General features: G+C 43.1%; 1 protein-coding gene across 1 annotated transcript in view; it reads left to right on the top strand.

Moving 5' to 3' along the window:
- The first annotated feature begins 611 nt into the window (after positions 1-611).
- PDE8A (phosphodiesterase 8A) overlaps positions 612-19,770 on the top strand; it is a 140,713-nt gene continuing 121,554 nt past the window's right edge. The window contains exon 1 of the mRNA XM_048956763.1: positions 612-692. Within this exon, the coding sequence (XP_048812720.1) occupies positions 627-692 (66 nt within the window). The 5' untranslated portion in view covers positions 612-626. The remainder of the gene's footprint in view (positions 693-19,770) is intronic.

Genomic DNA, 19,770 nt, shown 5'->3' with positions numbered 1-19,770 from the left:
TGAGCCAAGGCACCGGGCTGCGGGACCCCAGGGCTGCTCACACTGAGTTAGGAACAGCCAGCTCCCCTGCAATCTTCCCCAGATTTCTTTCATCTAATAAAAATATTTACCTACCCAAGCAGTAAGTTGAATGTAAGTTGGCTTTATTGCTGCAGTGACGTGGAACGGTGGTTGCTGGGTGACCTTGCCTGTGATTTTATGGCCTAGGCCAACTCTGCAGCACAGAGGTGTGGCCAAACCGCTGCGCTCCATTCTCACCTTTCTCCTGAGATGGTCAGAGCTTCATGTCAGCTCTCTTCCAGTACCTGTAAAGACAGAATTTGACAATCTGATTTTGGCATCTCTTATGTGAAAACCTGGATCCGCAAGGAGAACCCAAGGGAGATCAGTACCTGGCTAGAGAAGCTGCAGAGCTTAACAGAAAGGCCAAGCTCTGTGCTGCTGTCATCCAGCAAGGAGCCAGGATCTGAAACCTCGGATTAGGCAAATGGCCATGAAGCCTGTGTGTGGCTTACTGCTGGGATCTGACAAACTGGAATTCTAGAGCCTGAATGACTTGGTTTGGTTTTGCCTGGAGGTGATTTAATGTTTTCCTTTGGAAACCAAAGTTTTTCAAATAAGCAGACATGGAAGAAAACGAAGGAGTAAATATTTTGGAAACCAGACCTGTCTCAAATGGTCCTCGGTGCAAGGTGAGGACTTCTTTTTTTTTCAATTACAGAAAATATTATATCTTTCTGCTGCTTCTAAGTGACTTTGGTAGACAATTGCCTTTGGACCAGAATGCACACAAATCCTACATGAGCCATTGTAAACAAGTTCAGAAATTCCTTACAGCGAGGCTGTGCTAAGCATTAGAAATAGAACTGAAATGGTAATGTTTTGGGTTAGCTACTGTCATCCACCGCCCAGGAAGTTGCATATATCTGAGTACAGATTTCTGTGCTGTGGAAAGTATCAAAACAGTTTTCTAGGTTCTTGGAAAATCCATAGATGACTTCTTACGCTAGCAAAGCCACTGCTTTATGATTTGCAGTTCAAATGCATTTAGTAAACCACAGCAAGCATAAGGTAAGATAGGCATTAACAAACGGACAATTAAATTGTGTGGAATGCGGTGTCCAGCAGCAAACTTCTAATATTCTTCTTCCAGCTTGCTGGAGATCATTTAACCTTCCTAACAGGTCAGCTGTGCTTGTCAAATCTCGGGCAGTGACGTCCAGAGATTGTTTTCTGTTTGCTTGTGTTTGTAATTTGATCTCACGTAACAACATTGTCCTCAGCTCACATAGAACCACAGGGACAACTGTGACATCCTGCCTGAAAAATCCTTGTTGTTTCCTGGGCTTGAAATATGAAAGATTTCCAATTCGGACAGGTTAGCATGCCTGTATTGATCTCATCCTGTTACATGAGATTAAAAGATTAGTGAATTGGGAACTGGGCATTCTACATCCATCTTGCTGTAAACTGTTTTTTTCTTGTTTTTTTTTCAAGTTTTGGAGGGGGTTGGTGGAAATTTTGCTGTTGCTGGTGCTGAGGCCAGGATTTCAGTACAGACATTTGTGCTTTGGAGAAAGCCTATGTGGGATCATGTCAGGAATGTGCCAGTTCAGATTTTTGTTCAAAATTGCTTCTTTTTGATAGGAGTTACTGGATATTAAGAGAGAACACAGTTAACTGGGAACCTGCAAAATAACTGTGTTTGTTACTCATTAGAAATAGTCTCAGTGAATGCAGAAATGTGTGTACCTAATGACAATATGTTTGTTGGAAGCGCTGATCAAACAAAAGAAACACAGTCACCTCGTCCTGCTGGACATCTGCTCAGAACTGATAACTGCTTCTCCAGACTGTTGTTCATACTTGTGCTGAGTGCCTTTCACCTGAGAATCTCCAACAATAATATCCATTGCTGATGCATTCTATGTTCTTTTTGTTTCTTATTTAAGAGACATCCATTTAATAGGCACAAGCAAGCAACACTCCAGAAAAAGTCCAACCAACCAACCAACCAAACAAGAGATGAAACTACAGAAGTTTTTAAACACTGAGGGTGAAAACTGTTCCCCCTGAGATTTGGCAAGTGGGCAAAGATAACAAATTCCAGAGCAGCTTGCAATGAAAACGGTTGTGTTTTGATTGTCTGTTACCCATCTCAGATCCTGACTCCTGTGAAGGTGGGGAGTTAAAATGATTTCTGCGAGTATTGTGCAGCTGTGCCCCTTGCTCAGTCACATTTCTACATATCTGCAAGCGTGCATTGCTTCAATAAACTGGCAGTGCTTTAGATGGACAGATCAGAGTTCATGGGAGCCTGGGCAGGATGCATGGCTGTGGAACAACAGAATATACTGAGTAATTATCTCACGGCCTAAGCGTTCAAAGAACTTGTGAAGTTTTACAGGCTATGATATCATGGCTCATACAATGGGATTTTCTCTCTGCTAATCTGGAATTTTCTAGTTTTGCTTTAAAAACTGGAAGGTTTTTGTTTGGTTGGGGTTTTTTGTTTTGTTTTGTTTTGTTTGCTTGTTGTATGTTTGTTTGTTTTTGTTTTTTTTTCCCCCTGGGAAAAACCAAGAGGATTTTTTCAATCTTATTTAAGTTATTGCGGTCTTAAAATATATAACTAACTGAACACAACTGCAGCAATGTGATAGCACATTCTTCCCAACAATTACCAAGAAATAATACTGAGGATAGCTCACTAACCAGCTGTTCAGCAACTGCCTTCACTTTTTTTTTTCCTAAGTGCAAATCTGTGTTTGCAAATACTTTGTCTGTATGTTATTGTGGGTACAAATGTTACTCATTAGAGCCTCTTTGTCGGCATTGCAAAATGTGTGATTGAAGATCCGGCTACAAACATTTGCTTGTGTTTCCTGCCTTCGTGTTCAGTTTAAGAGGATTCAGTCTCATTTCAAGATGCAAGTGAAAGTGTGTTGATGTTCGTTTATTTGTTTACTATCAAAACATAAAATATCGTTATTTTCCATAATTAGGAGGGACAATGCCTGTGCTGTGACTCAGGAGGAGGCATGCATGCAGGCTGGCTCGCACCAGTGCCAACAGGGCCCTGCTTTCATAGAATTTTAAATGTGCTTATGGGGTTTTTAAATAAAAAGAAGCTGGTTAGTTATTAACTTGCACGAATATCTGATTTTAGAGAACAGGAGATTACAAAACAAACTGGATTTTCACCAGCTCCTGAAGGGCAAACAGCACGCTGCATCTGGGGAGAGAATGAGAATTTTCCCCTTGCATTTCCCTGCAGTGTGTTTGTGCTGAAGCTTTTTCGCTCTCCTAGTACTTGATGTAAATGTTAATTAGCACTCCAGGGAAAATGTGTTAACAAATGTACCTTTGACACAGGTCCACAGCCGAGCTTTGCTCTGTAGCTGCAGGCTGGAAAGATTAGCTGGCAAAATACCTTGTGCTGCTTTTGAGGAAAGTCCTCAAACACAAACTCAGCGGTGCTTGCTGAGCGCTTCGGCTTTGCTGTTCTGTTGCAGCTCAGGCTGTACTTGCCTGGGAGGAGGTGCCTGGGAAACCTGAGCAGCTGTAAAAAATAAGAGTTAACTCCTGGAAAAAGGAGGCTTGAAGCCATTAGCGGGCTGCAAATAAGTCTGCCTGGGCTATTGTTTTCACAGAATTAGGAAAAATTGTTTTGATTTAGCACAAGCTTTGGCAGAAATGATTCCTTCTTCTCTCACAGTCTGATCTTGATTAGCAATAAATATGGGTGGGAAAGTCATTACTGTAAGCTGTTAGAGTAGAAAGGTGACAGTAATGCTTTCATGAACTCATTTATTTCCTTTCCATATATGGCAAGTCAGAGATTCAGAAATGGAAATCCTTCGGAGGTGGATTTTTCAGTAGTGTTCAGACCTGCTTTGACTCAGGTTAGTACATAGACATTCCAGTGCTGTCTGTCCAGTTTAATTCTTCAACATTTAGGTATTTTGTACCATGACCTCTGTGAAAATATATGCAGACATCTTCCAAGATTTGTCTTGTTCAGCTGTTCATTGCTGTGCAATATCAAGTATTGATTTATTCCCTGTGAGGAACACCTCATTTAAGAAGGTAGCACAGAGGGCACAGTGCTGACCCCTGGGCAAGTCTGATTACCCAGCATAGCCTGGTCCTCTGCCATATTGAACTGTGGATGTTGCTTTAGTTGCTTAAAAGGAAAACATACAATAAATGCTGAATTCTTGTTGGCCCAAGCGACTGAAAGAAAAATCACAACATTGCCTCAGCAGATGGCAACTTTCTAAACAAAATTTGAATGTCAGCCAGGAATTTAGAAGGCAGGGCTGGATGCTGTGGCCAAACAAGTCCTTGAAGCTGCCCTGCCCAGGCTGAGCTGGGAGCTCTGCCTGGTGACGTTAGCCTGGATCTCAGAAGATTGCTTGTTCATGACCCTACCTGGTTTGCAGTCAGGAAATTTGATTATCACTTCCACAAAAGCCATTGCAGAGCACCTGCTGCATGAAATATGCATTTATTCTTGACATGTCCCATGTTTTCTTTCTGTTTCCGCATACGGAGTTAAGGTTAATGTTCCATACACTGTGGACAAATAGGAGTTGCCATGGATACCATAGCCTTGAATTTCCCGTCTTCTAAGCGATTAAATTCTGCACCTTAATTTTGCTTTATTGGTTCATTTTTCTAACTCCTGATTTCCTCGGTTTGCTCTCTCCTCATGAGAGCAAAGCAGGACATTTCACAGGCTCCTTGTATCTTGTGGGGTATTGCATTTTGCACACTGGTCTGGAGGAACACTTAGGGCGTTGCTTTGCAACGTGCATCGGCAGATAAGAGCAGTGTGACGCCCAGCTCCCGGAGGCCACGTGAGCCCAGGGCTCTGTAGGGAACTCCTTGTGTGCGAGGTGCCCCCAGGCAGAGCTCTGTGCCTGAAAGGGCTGCATGTATCTGATGGGCTAGGCAGGCCTCTGCAATGCTGCTGGCTTCCCAGTGCCTTGCAAAGTCTCCTATTCCGTAATCCTAGTCCTCCAGAAAATGGCATAAAATAATATTGAATTGTGAACCACAAGCTATAAAAACATAGCCCTAGTTGGTAAGTAAAACGAATAAGTAGCTGTTAAATGCAAAATGAAAAGGTATAACAGGACACTGGGTGCTTTTGCTGTTCAATCTGAAGTGTTCTATAAATATAGCTAGGTTGCTACACATCGACAAATTGGTCACCCCCCTAATTTAAGGCATACCATGGGCAATGGAAAAAGTGGCCCATAGACCTGACTAATGTGGATAGAAATAGAGAGCAATTTGGAGAAGTAATGATATAATTCCAGCCTTGTAACTGCAGACCCTGCAAACTGCGCAGCAGCACCATCAGCTTAATGGCGCTTTCCTCCAGCAAACACTTATGGCGGCTGATGTTGATTATCTGACACTGTTTACTTTGAAGTCATGATCATTACAGCTAGAGTGTCATCTGCACTGTAACTAACATGCTCCTCTACACCTAATTTATTCTGACAGTATAGATTAATGATGGTAAATGACCAGCAAGGATTTATCATGAGGTGATTCTGTGTTCTGCGGGCTGCCTCAGACAATGACAGGAAGTGATTGTTAAGTTTAGGCTATTGTCCTGATGTAATTGTGCATGCTCATTTGTAGCTTTGTTTTGAAGTAAAACTCATCCAAGGGCTTAATAAAGACTTAGTTATGGCCCCTGTGAGGCTGAGCCATGTTTGTAAATGGGAGAGACACAGGCTGGTTATACTCCTCTGATTTCCTTGTACTGCAGTGCTTGTATCCCTGCTGGTATCAATAGAAGCTGGGACAAATCAGCTCTTCTGAAAATCAGGAGCTTAGCTGATGGTGAGGGGTTTAAAAGACCAAGACACACTGTATAAAGGAGATGCTCCCCCAAAAGGGAAGGTATCATGTTCCCTGCACACTCAGTGCCTCGGGGGCTTTCACTAGTCCTGCTTGCAAGATCTTGACTTTCAAGTCAAACCAGTCACAGCTTAGGGGACAGCACCATGTCATGCTAAGCAGAAAGTTGTGAAAAATGATACAAATGAAATGAAATTTTCCGAGGTGTACATGGCTCTCAATCTCTGGTTACTTCTTGCTAGAATTAGTTTCATCATTGGCTTTTCTTAATAATAGCTTCCTTGTGTACGCAAGGACTTAACCTGGCTGACTTTAACTGCGTCATGTATTGCCTCAAGAATACTTGACTAACAAGATGATCAAAGTGTGCTGTTCCATGTGTCAATCAATAGGAATTCATATGCAGGATCCTAGTAAAAAAAAAAGTGAGATTATGATGGAGATTTGGTTTTCTTTGCACTTAAGTGTTGCTGTGAGCAAACAAATGCTAATATAGTGAGCTGACTTCCATTGTCTCCACTCCCTTAGGCCGGCATTCTTCTTGTTTCTTGCATGTTTCCCCATTTTTACCAATTCAGACCTCCCATCTAGCTGTATTGACGCTCCTTCATGTTTGCAGCAGAGCTCTGAGATTTTTGGATTAAAGAAGTGAAAGAGTGGAATTGCAGAAATGCACAGCAGAGGTACTTAAGCAGCAGCAGGTGTCTGATTTGGGTTTGCCATATTCCCTAATGCATGCACAGATCCCGTCCTGAGGATCGGGCTGCAAATCAGCTCCAGCAGGTAGTGATCATAGGTCTAATAACTGGTACCTTAAAAAAAAAGAGGGCACAAGGAGGATTTGAGTTGACTGTGTAGACAGTTCTCAGAGCACGCAGGTAGATCCTGACTTGCTCTTCTTTGTAGACTGGTTTGGCCAGAAGGAAATGAGTGGTCATAGCTTTTAAGGCCCACAGAGATGAAAGGATTAATTTCTAGCACACCTGCAAGAATGACCTTTGGCTGAGTACAGAGCAGAACAGCTTCTCCCCAGTGGCACAGCGAACAGTGCAGCAGCACCAGAACAGTGTATGTTTTGGGTACAGGGGGTAGTCCTGTGTGCTTCACTGCTCAAACTACATGCCTATGTTCTGCAGTCTTCCTCCAAATATGTGGCTGACTGCTTTGGCTCTATCAGCTCTGTGCTGGAGCTATCAGCCTTTTTTGGGATAAAGAAAGACATTTTGGCCATTGCAGAGGATGCTCTCTTAGCAATCTTTTTACTACTGAATTCAAATATAGGCTGTCTTTTGAATAGAAACATACACAATACATTTTCAAAGAAAAGAGTATTTCATATCAGTTCTAATTTTGAGGGAGAAGTAAAAGATACCTACTCTGAACCTTGCAGCTCACATCCCTTTTCATTTTTGTTTCGAACTGTAGCAAAGGGAAGATGGGGAGAGTTGGATGGTACAGTTTGGCTTGAAAGGGACACTAATTCCCTTTCCTCCGCTCAGAAAGTAAATCTGGGGACAGAGACGTGCAGTGTGTCAAGGGGGAACATGATATGGGATTGGCTTGTGCGCATGAGCACTGATAGTGTCTGTCTGCTTTGGGAACAGCTCACCAGTCAATGGTGGCCACACACACACAGCTGGCCAAAACAGTCGCCTACCTCACATGAACTCAAGTCAGGCTCTGCTGTAAGTGATCGGCTGATGTGATGTTTGGTAGACTGTTGCTCATAGACTTGCCCAAGCACAAAGCTTAAATGCAAGTGCCTTCAGTGTTTATAGGAAAATACTGCTGTGCTTTACCCTGGGGACACCAGCTTGGCTCTGGTGGCTGCTGGCCATGAATTGGTGCTCCCTACGCTGTTGGTCTTCACTCCATAACCAAATAGTTTCTCTTCTGTAAATGACCACACAGGGAAAGTAAATAGAGCAGGGGAAACAAGAGGGGTGGGTAGAGAATGAAAGAGCAGAAACACCCTTTTTATTTCCCTTGGAATGAAATCTTTTGGGATATGAGTATGTGCGAATTGTTGCCCCTTCTCCAGCCTCAGAGGGATGACGACAAGGTGCTGTGCATGTGGATTAAAAAGGAGGTCTCTGAGGCACCAAGGCCATGGAGGTGCAGGTGTTGGCATTTGTCCTGTTGGCTGTAGAGATGCCTGCTCTGCACTTTAATCCCTGAAGAAACTGGGGTACATCTGAAATGGTTGATAATCTTCGCAATTTTTCCTCTTGTGAAATAAGAAAATAGGGGTTGGAAGCAGAGCTGGGTGAATGTGGAGTGTTTCTGGTTTGCTATTTGAACACCCCACCCCGGATATGAAAAATAAACAGGTCAAATGAAACCAAAAGCAGAAGTTTCTTTGGAGAAATCTTAGACGTTTGGGAAGAAAAAAAATTGCACCATGTTTTACTCAGTGCTGAGTGCCTGATGTTGCTTTATAAGCTCTTCATTTTTGTCCCGTTTCATTCTGGAAAAAAAAATTCAAACCCAAGCCATTTAATTTAGAAAATACCAAAGCAAAACACTTAGCAGAATCATAGAACAGTTGATGCTGGAAGGCACCTCTGGAAATCACCTATGCCAATCCCTCTTCTCAAAGCGTATTTGAATGTGCTATAAACAGTTCTGTTTTGAGTTTTTCTTTGTGTCATTTCCCAAATTTGACTTAAATCCTGAATAGGTCTGGAGCCCGTAGATTGTATGTTGGGGTGGATTGAATATATATTGATTTATCTGGCTTTTTAGGCTTCTGTTTGGAACATTTGTGTCCTCTTTGCCAGGTTGGCAATGTACACCATTTTTTTTACTCTCTGTATACAAAGTGTTTCCCAGATGTCATGGATTTCACATAGTCCCTCTTTTTGTCTTCCATTTGGTTTGATATAGCCAAGACAGTCTGACCTCATGTTTGCTTATTATAGTGCACTTCTTTCTTGTAACTTAAAAAAAAGTGCGGACACTTGTGGAAGGAAAGCATCTGTACTTGTTATGAAAAATAGGAATACACTGTCTGGTTGGCTTCATACCTGTGCTCATGTGAATCAAAATGCTCACTGATGTCTGCCAATGATTTACTAAAGGGACAAAATAGGACCTGCCATTTATCAATTAACTTCTTTTGGCCTTTTTTTAAAAAAAGGAGAATTAAAGGGTGAAGGGGCAACACTCAGAGCACAGCTGATGACCAGAAACATGAATAAATGACTGGATGACTCTGCTTTCAGCATTGGATGTGCCCAGAAGTTCCCTCAAAGTCTAAAAAAAGTCCCCAGAATTGGGAAAATAATTTGATGGTGCCCATGACTGTCCCTCTCCTGTGGTCTGTGAGGTTTGGTAAGGATTTTTAATCATGATTGGTGTGGTTTGGACACTGACTGGAGCAGTAAAATAGGTTTTGTCACACATGTTGTCATACGGAGCTGTGTGCATGAGTGACAACTGTCCCATGCTGGCTGCTAATGTACAGCTCGAATAAAGCACAGCCCTGCTCGTGCTTCCAGTGCTGCATGAAACATGCTCACTCTGTGAAATGGAAGGACAGTAATGGTTCTGTCAGCAAATGCAAGTCAGCAATTCTGTTTTATTTTTTTTCTATCAAGGTTTATTTTAGATTCCCGTTCTGCCTTTTCTTATTGCAAATCATAAAAACAGACTAAAGCTCAGGGGTTCCTTTGCTAAACCATTCCCTCATGCTTACAGCTGGAGTAATTTTCCAACATCGACATGAGCTCACAAAATGTTAGTCTGACTCTAAAGAAGATTTTCCAGAGTTGGCTGAAGGTTTTGGCTTAGTTATAGAATCAGCTATTCCGGAAACTTTTCTGGAGTGGATTCTGGATAACCTGGCACCATTTAGAGCATTAAGAAGCCATGCATAATTTGGCCTTTCAAGATACATAAGGCTTCTACATTTCTTACCTCAGAAGATACCTTTTGTTTCATCAAATATCAGCTGTTTCTAATTGCTTCATCTTATTTCAGTCATGTATTTTCCATTTTTTTTGTTTGTTTGTTTTGTTTTGTTTTTTGTTTTTTGTTTTTTGTTCCAATGCATAACAAAATACCTTCTTTAAATCAACTTGAAGTAATTCATTTTTCCATCCATCTCCTTGCTTGTGTTGGTTTCTTTTCTGATTGGAATGGTGCACGAATGTCATACACTGAAGGAGCAATATCATCTGTGCAGTCCTGAGTGTGGAGTACTTGGCTTCACTTCTGCAGCTTAATAAGTGAAAAACATGAAGACAGCTGCCAGTTTCTGCGTGTTTTCACTGCTTTACTTTCTGCAGCTCTGAGCAGAAGTGCTGAGGCCACAGCAGCTCTGCACATCATGATACCCAGGTCCGTGGTCTGGTGAGTGTGCAGTTCCTTGCTTCTAGTTAAAAGCATGGGGTGAGGCATAGGAGCGTTATAAAATGCATCCATGCAAGTTCTGTATCAAATATGACTGAGTATTGCCACTTCTTGGTCCTACCAGCTCTGTAACACCACTGCAAATGCAGTTTTGCTCTGCATTGATGTGTGGCTGACAAGCATGCCTGCTGCTCTTAAGTAACCTTGGTTTGTTGCCCTCAAATTAGAATGAAATTTCTTCAACCTTTGTACTCTTGTATAATGGCCAGACACCCACCAGAATTCTGATCAGTGTCCATATCACACATGCATTTTTTTTACAATCGACAAACACAGAAGTTGAAATTATCCAGAATAAATAAATATGACACAGAGCCAAGCATAGGAAAGGATTTGTTTTGATTTGCATTTCTTTTCTTTTTTGTTTTTTGGTGGATAAGGATTTGACAAAGCGAAGGATCCAAGTTGTTGTGGTAATCATATCCCAACTCTACATCAGCCAATGTGAGCTGTGCTCCACAGAGGAGTGGAGTCAGGTCTGCATGTGGGCCCCAAGCACTAAACCTTACTGTCCAGAGTGGGATATGTAAAACTGCATTTCCCCAGGATCACTGCCAAATGACTGATCTTGGACACTTCCAGGCATTCCAGCATGTCTGGTTAGTGGTTACTCAGCCATCCTATCGTGTTTTTGGGAACCAAATGTTTTACATGCTAAAGCAAGGTGCATGTTATACAAGGAGTGTTTATAATGGATTGAGATAGAGTTTGTAGCCAGCACGCAGTGGCTTTACATCAAAGATAACCATCTGAAGAGGGAACACTGTGTATGTGCTTGAAGTCAGAAATGTGGAGGAATCAAACCCCTTCCTACTGTTTACTTAGGAGCCATGGGCAGAGGGATGGATAGGAAGGAGGGATTTTAAAACTCGGAGTGAAATTAGTTTTGAATTCTGTTTTGATTTCCATGCAAGTGCCAACTACATGCTATGGCCAGAGCTGACCTAATGAGACATGCTCTGAAATAAGCACTACTCAGACAAGCATCAAACTATTGCCAGTAAAAAAGAGCTTGCACTTTATGCAGAGACATCCTGCGCTCACAGACTGTTCTGTTCCATAGCCTCACCTGTTCACTAATGCCCTAAATCTGTGGTCATTCCTTCACTGCTTGCTTCTCGATGGACATCCTGATGTCATCTCACAAGATCCCCTTTTTTGCTTAAGATACAACTTTCATTTAATAAAACAGCCAATAGTATGTCTGGCCACTGCCCACCTACTGCCCGAACCCTTCCCTGCAGCTGGTGTATCTGCCAGAGGGCATGGCTGCCTCTTGAGAATGCTCTTTAGGATTTCACTGTACTTTTTGCTTCAGTGATACACTATTGTGGTTTCCAAAGGTTAATTGTAAGTGCTCTACAAAAGAGATGTCCTATCCAGATAGCGTGGTTTCCTTTTAATTGTGAATTTGGATCCAGCTTTGTTCTTCTATGTGGTAATGGGCCAGAGGCAGCACGGTGCAGGCTGTTTTGATACGAGTTGAACCTCTTTACAAACTCTTTTGTTCCTTCTTTTTAATCCTGCCCTCATATGGAAGCTTTGTATCTCCTGCTAGGCGTCAGGGCTGGACTGGGTCTCAGTACTCAGTCTGATGGAGCAGGCAGGAGGATGAGCTGTGCTGGGCAGCATGTGGCTGAAGGCCGCTCCCAGCTGCGGCTGCCGTGCGCTGTGCTCTGTTGTGTTAGGCAACACTAAATCTTCTAAGAAACGCGCTAAACTTTGTGGTTACATGAATCTATTGTCTTTGCTGAGAATTTCAGTCAGTAACCTGTTATACCAGTGAAAGGAGCAGTTTTCATGTTCCAACATGTTCCCCTAAAATACTGGGCGTTCAGACAGGGCAGGGCTGACAGCTCTCTGTCAGGGTCCCTTCACCCTGCTAGCTAAGCTCGATTTTACACCCATGCAAATGAGCACTCAGGAAACACACCTTAAAAGAGGCCTAAATAGCTGGAACTGGGTAGGACTGGGGGGCTTCATGGCTTCGCACCCACCGCCATCCCACAGTGACTGAGAGCTGGGCTGCACCCTGCAGCCCTGCTGGGCTCCAGGAAGGGGAAGCAGCACCCCAGTTGTCATTTGGCAGCAGAGAGCTATAAGCAGGCTCGGACAGAGCATGCCAGCATGCTTTTGGGCCTTCTGCTCATCTTGCTAGTGTTCCTCTTTAAGTCCTTCCTGAGCAGGACAACTGCAAATGCAGAAAATGCCAACAGATCCATGTTCAAACAAGAACTTAGAAGTCTTTAAAACCAGCAGAGTTGAGAAAATGGAAGATTAGAAGTGCTTCCTTGAAAAGCTGCAGGTATCAGGTGATTTGTTATTGCCCATGCACAAGTCAGATGCTGAGAGAGCCCACTGCACTTGTCTGCCCAGTGCACCGGCTTCCTGCAGGAGCTCCCATCTGTAACAAAGCCAGGAGACTTTCCTTTCCAGGGGCAAATCTGCTACACTGAATGCCATCTCGCTTCATTGAACCTGATGAGAATTTTCATTATACATTGAGCATCAGAGAAATACAATCTTAAATAAATATCAGCCAGTTATGCTTAAAAGCCTCTTAGATGAGTGCTGGACAGTTTGAGCTTGTGGTTGACACTGAGCAATTCCTTGCTGGTCTTAACTAAGGTGTGCTAGCTCCAGGAGGTGCAGGGCTATGCTGTGGGTTGTACCAAAAGTACTCTAAAAATATAGATTTTTATTTGACTATATAAACTATTTTAAATATGCAATTGCCCAGAAAGCTGAAATTTCAAAAGAGGGATTCTGTTGTGAAGAAAGTCAGATTATAGCCTTTCTTCCAGGCCATGGTAAATACTTCCTAGGTGATTTGGGTCAAGTCACTCAATTTGTGTTTTCCCTTCTGTAAGGAATTAAAGTCATCGATCAGCCAATATTTCTGATGTATTTGAGTTTGCCTGTGATACAGCAGTAGAACTGCAGGTAAACAAGAGTTCATTTTCATTTGCAGCTCAAGAGAGCAAAGAAAGCAATGCAGCAGTGCTTTTAGAAGAAATCCGAGATTTCTGTAACCTCTTGTGAGGCTCTTTTTTCACTGAAGCGGTTAATAAAGCTTGGATGCAGTGTATTCTAATGTGCATAATTGAGTTGAGCACTTTAAATTCTTTTAGTTATATGGCTCCTGTCTGTCTGTTTTTGTTTTACTTGTTGTTTTTTTTTTTTTTTTTTCCATTGCTGAGCTCTATAATTGTTCCTTTTAGCCACAGTCACCTCAGGTCAGGCTGTACCTTGCGAGGGAGCCGAACTGCAAACAAGGCTGGCTAAATCCCGTTCCTGTTGTTAATCCTCCCAGTTCTGGGTCTAGCACTTGGCAGAGCAACAAAAGCAAACTTTTTATCATAAGTTCACATTCTCCTCAAGTGGAGGATGAGTTGGGTAATTCCAGCCTTCTCTAAGAAGGCTGTAAAGTGGCAGCTAGCTCATATTTCCATAATGCAGGGGCTACAGAGTACTTTATTTAAAGACCATGAAGGTGAATTTAGTGTGATGATATTGTTTCTTTTCCCAAAATGTGTACGTGAAAGGTAAACGTGGTGATGTCTTCAAACTGACGAGAAGATGGTGAAAGTGTGTGTAGTTTGTAGTCTGGTAGAACACTGGCCTGGGTCTTCAGGTTTTGTCTGAGCTTGCAGTGCTATAAAGGACTTTTATTCCTTCAGTCTCTGTCTAGCAAGGTCCGTGTGTAATTTGCTTTCTCTTCCTCTTATAATTTTTTACAGTCTTCATCTCTGCTTCTGTTCTTTGCACGTTATGTTCATTGCGTGGGAGCAAGCAGAGCAAATTGAGAAAATCCAGCTGGGAAGCAAGGGAAGGCTGATGTGCTTTGTGCCCGGAGCCTCAGGGCAGCCTGGGGGAGCCCAGGCATGGCCAGCACAACCCTGTGAGCACAGGGACCCGACACAAAGCACTGTGCTGGGATCAGTGTGGGCAACTCAGTCACCTGCCTCAGATGGGACAGTTTGCCTATTAATGTGCCGGTGTTACCAATAGGCTACTATATTAAAATAATAAAAATTTTTGCCATGTGGGAAAATGATGAGATAAGTTGGAGGGAACAGAAAAGGATTGAAAGTAGAAACCCTAAAAAGAGAGAAAAACAGTAATCCTCATCATTTGGGAAATTATGTATTCCTCATCTAGGTCAGTATTTAGTTACTGAGTTTGAAGGCCATGCAGGAGCAAGGATGAGAAGTTTTGGATGCAAGAAAAGGGTGCACAGTGAGGGTCACCTGTTGGGAGCAGAGCATCCCTCTCTGCTGCTCCAGCCACCACTGGTCTGGGGGTGATTTCATAGGACAACTTTCAACTTTTCAGTCCGTTTTTCTTCAATATTCTGACACTGTGAAAAGCCTAATGCAAATACCTCTGAAACTGGAGCAGATTTCAGAGACTTCCTCTGATGAAGATCTTTAGAACTAGTGGGAAGGTTTTAAAAATGTAGCTAATGCTGTGTTGAGTGTTGTAGCATTGTGTTAATGTTCAAGTAACTGAAGCTAAAGCCATGGAGCAAAAGTGATGGTGGCTGATGTAATGGGATTGTCTTTACTAATGAAAACACAACTTCAATGAACAGCCAAAGAAGGGAAAGCAAGTCTGGTTTAAAATAGTCTGTTTGCCAAAGTGCCATGTCATTGCTGTGAAGGCGACCTGTAAGTGAGATTCTGGGTACTAAAACTGAACTTCATCACCAACAGGAAGTCAGCATGTATGCAAATTCTCTCTCGTACCCCAGAATCACCTTCTGGTGGGGCTGTGTTTGTGTCTCCCACACCTTAAGGAACAGCCAGCACAGCTTGCCAGCAGAGAAAAAATAAACAGTGTGTTTTAGAAAGCAAATGCAAACAAGGGATCTGCTCCCACTTATCTAAACCTGTGTGTCAGTGATTTTTATCTGAGCGTCTAATGTTGCAGGTAATTTGTGTAGAGATGCCTATCCCTAAATAGAGCTATAGGTTAGTACTTTTTTTTTTTCCTATTCTAAAAAGTGCAACAACTTGCACTACCAGTTGGGAGAAGTTTGCATTTTTCTGGCTTGTTTTGTAAAAACAGCATCCGCATGAAAGAAGTTGATGTATTTTACTTAACACATACATCTACATTCTCCTATGACAACACTTGAAAATATTCCCTGCATACTTTTTCCTGTTATTTAGCTTATGATATTAATAAAACTTGAACGGAAATGCTATGAGGAATGGAATTTGCTATATTCCTTTTTCTAATTTAATTTATTTTTCTTTTTGATCATCTGTTACATAATCAGTGAAATACCTCCCAGCTGGAAGCACAGCTTCAGCTGTGAGATGCCTCCAGCTGTTTTTGGTAAATGAGCAAGTGGTTTAAAAAAATCAAAAGAGAAACATTGCTTAGGAACTGGGGGTTTGGTTTTGTGCTTTTTTTCTGCTCCTGGTTCAAGGTAGGACTAGAATAGGGACCTAGATACTAAATGTACTTTAAGTGGCTTTAAGAGGTCTCTCATATCTCTCCACGTGGCACTTGGAGGAGAGGTGAATGGTGCCTTGCTTGCTCAGTGGTAGGAATGAGTTAGGGCTAATCTGCTGCAGAAGTGATGATGTTTTGGGTTCACTTTTACAAGTGAAGGCAAGTGTTTCCTGGTGTCCCTCTCCCAGAGGTTCCTTGAAATCACCCCTAAGTAAATGAGGGAGAGAGACAAACTGCTAAGTTTTGCCCCTGAGGCTGTATGCGTGCTCACCTGCTGTGGATAAGCTGAACTGTTAACTCATGTAATATTTTTCTTGAATAGCTGTATTTCTCTGGAAAGCGCTTTGCTGGGATTTGCTGTTCTTGCTGAAATCAAGCATGGCTGTGCTTGAAAAAAGTTTTTGTAGTGAGGTTATTGCCAGTGTTTTAGTAAACAACTTATGTAGTAGACGTGCCTTTGCTTTACCCCTCTCTCATAAGGTTCTTGTGTCACTCTGTGAAATGGACAGTTACTAACTTTGTTTTTTACTGGGTAGCTGTTTTAGATCAGGCTCAGAGCTCTCTTTTATTTTTTATAAGACCTGGTTGTTTCTTTTAGTGCCTTTCAAAAGGCAGATGTGATTTGTAGGTGTTTATACTGGCTGGGCAAGAGGGAAGCTGCCTGTGTAATCACTCAGATCACTCCGATGCTTGCCTAATGAACTTCGAAGTGCACAGAGATGTGCAAACCTTCCATTGTTTTGTCCAGAGTGCTATTCTTGTGGTAATGATTGGTTCATTTCAATTCTTTGTAAAGCCGATATTCCCACTAGTTCCCTCTGAAACCAGAAGTGTAAACCAGCTCAGGGCTGGGGAAAGGTTTGGTTAACGCTTGAGATGAGAGATAAGGAGATATGTGTGGCCAAGGTGTGAGCATTTTTCCTACAAGCAGATAGGGAGTAGAGAACCATGCCTTGGAGGCATATTGGGAAAGAAATGTACCACAATGAGGGGAGATTGAAAGTGTCTGGACTGAGCCTGAGGAATCTACTCACATGGACAGAGTGAGTACACACCAAGGAGAGACTGCCAAGGTGAATAGCAACCATGAGATGTGCCTTCCTCTTCAGCAGGTTTGTCAGATACACCCTTCCCAGCAATCTGGAATCCTCTCATGAGGTTAAAGGGCATGTCTTAAAACCATTCTTCCTCTCTGCTTTCAACCCATTTTGGTGAATTTTTTTTATAGTGCTCACGATTGAGGCTGTGTTCCAGAGCCTGCTGTGCACTGCAGCACCCAGCTGTGCAGCTCTGACCATAACTCATGTGAACTGCCAAAGCCTGCTCTGCTTAATGTGACAGATCCTTCTGTGACAGCAGTGCTGCGGCCAGCCCTGGGGGAAGTCTGGGGAGGGCTGGTGCCTGTGTGGTAAGATTTGTTTGTTAGGGCTGTGGTGAGTGAACCTGCAAGAGCTGCCTTCCCTTCTTCAAAAACTCAGAAGCTTTATCTCCCCCACACATCCTGAGCAAGTTGGGTTTCTCTTTGCTTTTTCATTTTTAATAGCTATCCCCAGAAAACTTGCACCGTCTGGTTTCTCCACCTGCTCTCAGTGTGGTTTCACCTTATCTCTCCTCTAAGTTGTCATCTCCTCTTGCAATTCTTGTGGTGTTGCTCTTCCCGCTGCTCTGCCGCATGTGTAGACAGCTGTAAAACAGAGTTTACAAGGCTCGTGATCTATGAGCGCTGTGCCATGGCACCGCAGAGGTCAGGTTCTTGTGCATTCCTCCTTACAGCTGTCTGCACGCAGAGTTGCATGCAGAAAAGTGGCACGGAGTGTAACTTCCCTGATGAGAGCTTAGAAAAACACAAATACAGTTGGAAAAATTGTATGAATCATGAATGAAACTACTCACAGAGTCTGATTGCAGTGTAGGAACTGGATGTCAGACATTCCTGGCAGAAGGAGGGTACATTTGACGAGAATAATAAATTGCACAACCATCTGAGTTATCTATTTGATGGTACGGTATGTTTCTTGTAGTTAACTGAGGGTTCAGCTTCTTGCAAGTAATTGTACAGCCTTGCTCCATAGAAAGACCTAGCATCAGGGGAGATGGACTGTGCAGATAGATAGGGCTGAGCATGGTTAAAGGTACTGGTTTGGCCCAAGGAAAGGAAATGGACTTGAGAATGCAGTTAACAATTGGTAAATATTCAGATTAGATCCAGTCCTCTGTCCTTATTCAGACATGTTTGTAGAACAAATTTTTCAGATGTTTGAGTGATCTACAAACGTGTCACTGCCGGCAAGTGCGATTTTGGTTTTTTAATTCTTATTTTTTGGTTGTGAATGTGTAATAAATTACTAATTAGCATAACCATGGGTAATGGATCTGTTCCTTTAATAAATTCAGCAATCAAAGCTATCTATTTTGCAGGCGTAAAGCCTGTCTTAGAGTGATTTTATTTAATTATTTATTTATTTTTTAAAGAGAGTTTTTCAGCTCCCACTGCTGCCACAATGCAGGGATGTGTTTCTACCTCTGTGTTTTGTTCTCTTTGCCACTCACACCCCATGTGTCTCTGGGAATGATGCTGACCCAGCTGGGGGGGGGCTACTGATCCTTAATACTCTTAGTTAATGAGGAGTAAGTAAGAAAGGAGCTGCTGAGTAGGAAGGAACTCCTGTCCTGGGATCCAGGCTCTTGATTTCTGCTGCAGAGGGGATGTGGGAGATGGCAGAAAGGCTTCTGTCTGGCCTTGAAAGCCTTTCTTGAGCACCTCTTCCTGCAGGAGCCTGAGGTGGCTGGTTAGCTGCTGAGATAGGCTTGCTGATGCTAACAGCTGGTTCTTGTGGCTTTGATGACCAAATAAAAGTGGTCCACTGCTGGAGGAACCACGTGTAGCAGAAATGCTAAGTCACAGCCTGAACCAGTGATTGAGCATCTGGTGAGAAGGCAAGGCTAACCCAGGGGAGCTCAGGTGCATGCAATGCATCTGAATGAGCAGACAGGGTGGAGCCAGGATCCACCCCTTCCCAGACCTCATTTAAGGGTTGGCAGTGGAGGCAAGGGTATCTCACTGGAGGTCCCTGCATACCTGAGGTCTTCCAAGGGTAAGCAGATTTCTTTTTCCTTTGTTTCTGTGTCCCTGGCTGCTACACTTGGGCTTATCCTCGTTTGCTGTAGCCTGGGACTTTTCTAGTCCACTGTCAGTGCTGTGTTTTCTATCATGTTACATCATTACACACTTGTTTGTTTCCCTGATTTACTGCCACTTGCTGGATCCAGGCAGCAACAACGTTTTATGGCATCAGTACCTAGTTCACTAGTTGGAAGAGTTCTGAGGCTGGGTCTGTGCTGGGCTGGACCAGAGGCTGGCTGGCTAGGAATGATCCAACACTCTAGGAAAGCAGAGGAATAACAGGCAGCCAGGACTGTAGAATAGAAGAATTAAGAGACAATTTTCTAGGAGGAAGACCAGTTCTCATCCTTAGCTTAGTAAATCATAACCTGCAAGGGATGCGTACTAAACAAATGAGGGTTAGTTTAAAAATACTTAGGAAGAGAAAAGGCAAAATTCTCCAAGAAGAGAACAGCTAATTCGCTATGGTCACAGCTGGCAGCATGGTGCTGTGTATCCGGATAGATAATTCCACTTGTGAGGCACGGGATAATTATAGGGGAGTGAGTGGATACAGCAGTGCTTTGTTCCTCCCTTCCCCACAGATTGTTTGGCTGACAAGGTGCTGCCAGGCAGCGGGAACTGTTGGAGGCCACCTTAGCAGCAGCTGGTGGAGCAGCTCTGCCACTGAGTTCTGGGGCTGGCACTGCAGCCAGAGCTGGGCGCTGCGGTGGGGCACCCTGAATCCTGCAGGGATGTGCTGCCTGGGCTGAGGAACCAGAAATAGAAGGTTTAGGTGATGAAGACCTAGACACTTGGGTGGAGAGGATTGGGTGGGAGAGGGAAACTGAGGCTTTTGGGCCCTGTAACTTCAACGATCTATATACCTGCAGTGCCTAGGGAAATCAACG

The sequence above is a fragment of the Lagopus muta genome, chromosome 10 (genome assembly GCF_023343835.1).
Source record: "Lagopus muta isolate bLagMut1 chromosome 10, bLagMut1 primary, whole genome shotgun sequence".
Classification (NCBI taxonomy): domain Eukaryota; kingdom Metazoa; phylum Chordata; class Aves; order Galliformes; family Phasianidae; genus Lagopus; species Lagopus muta.
Note: the sequence above shows the minus strand (reverse complement) of the source record. Positions and strands in the feature narration are given on the sequence as shown.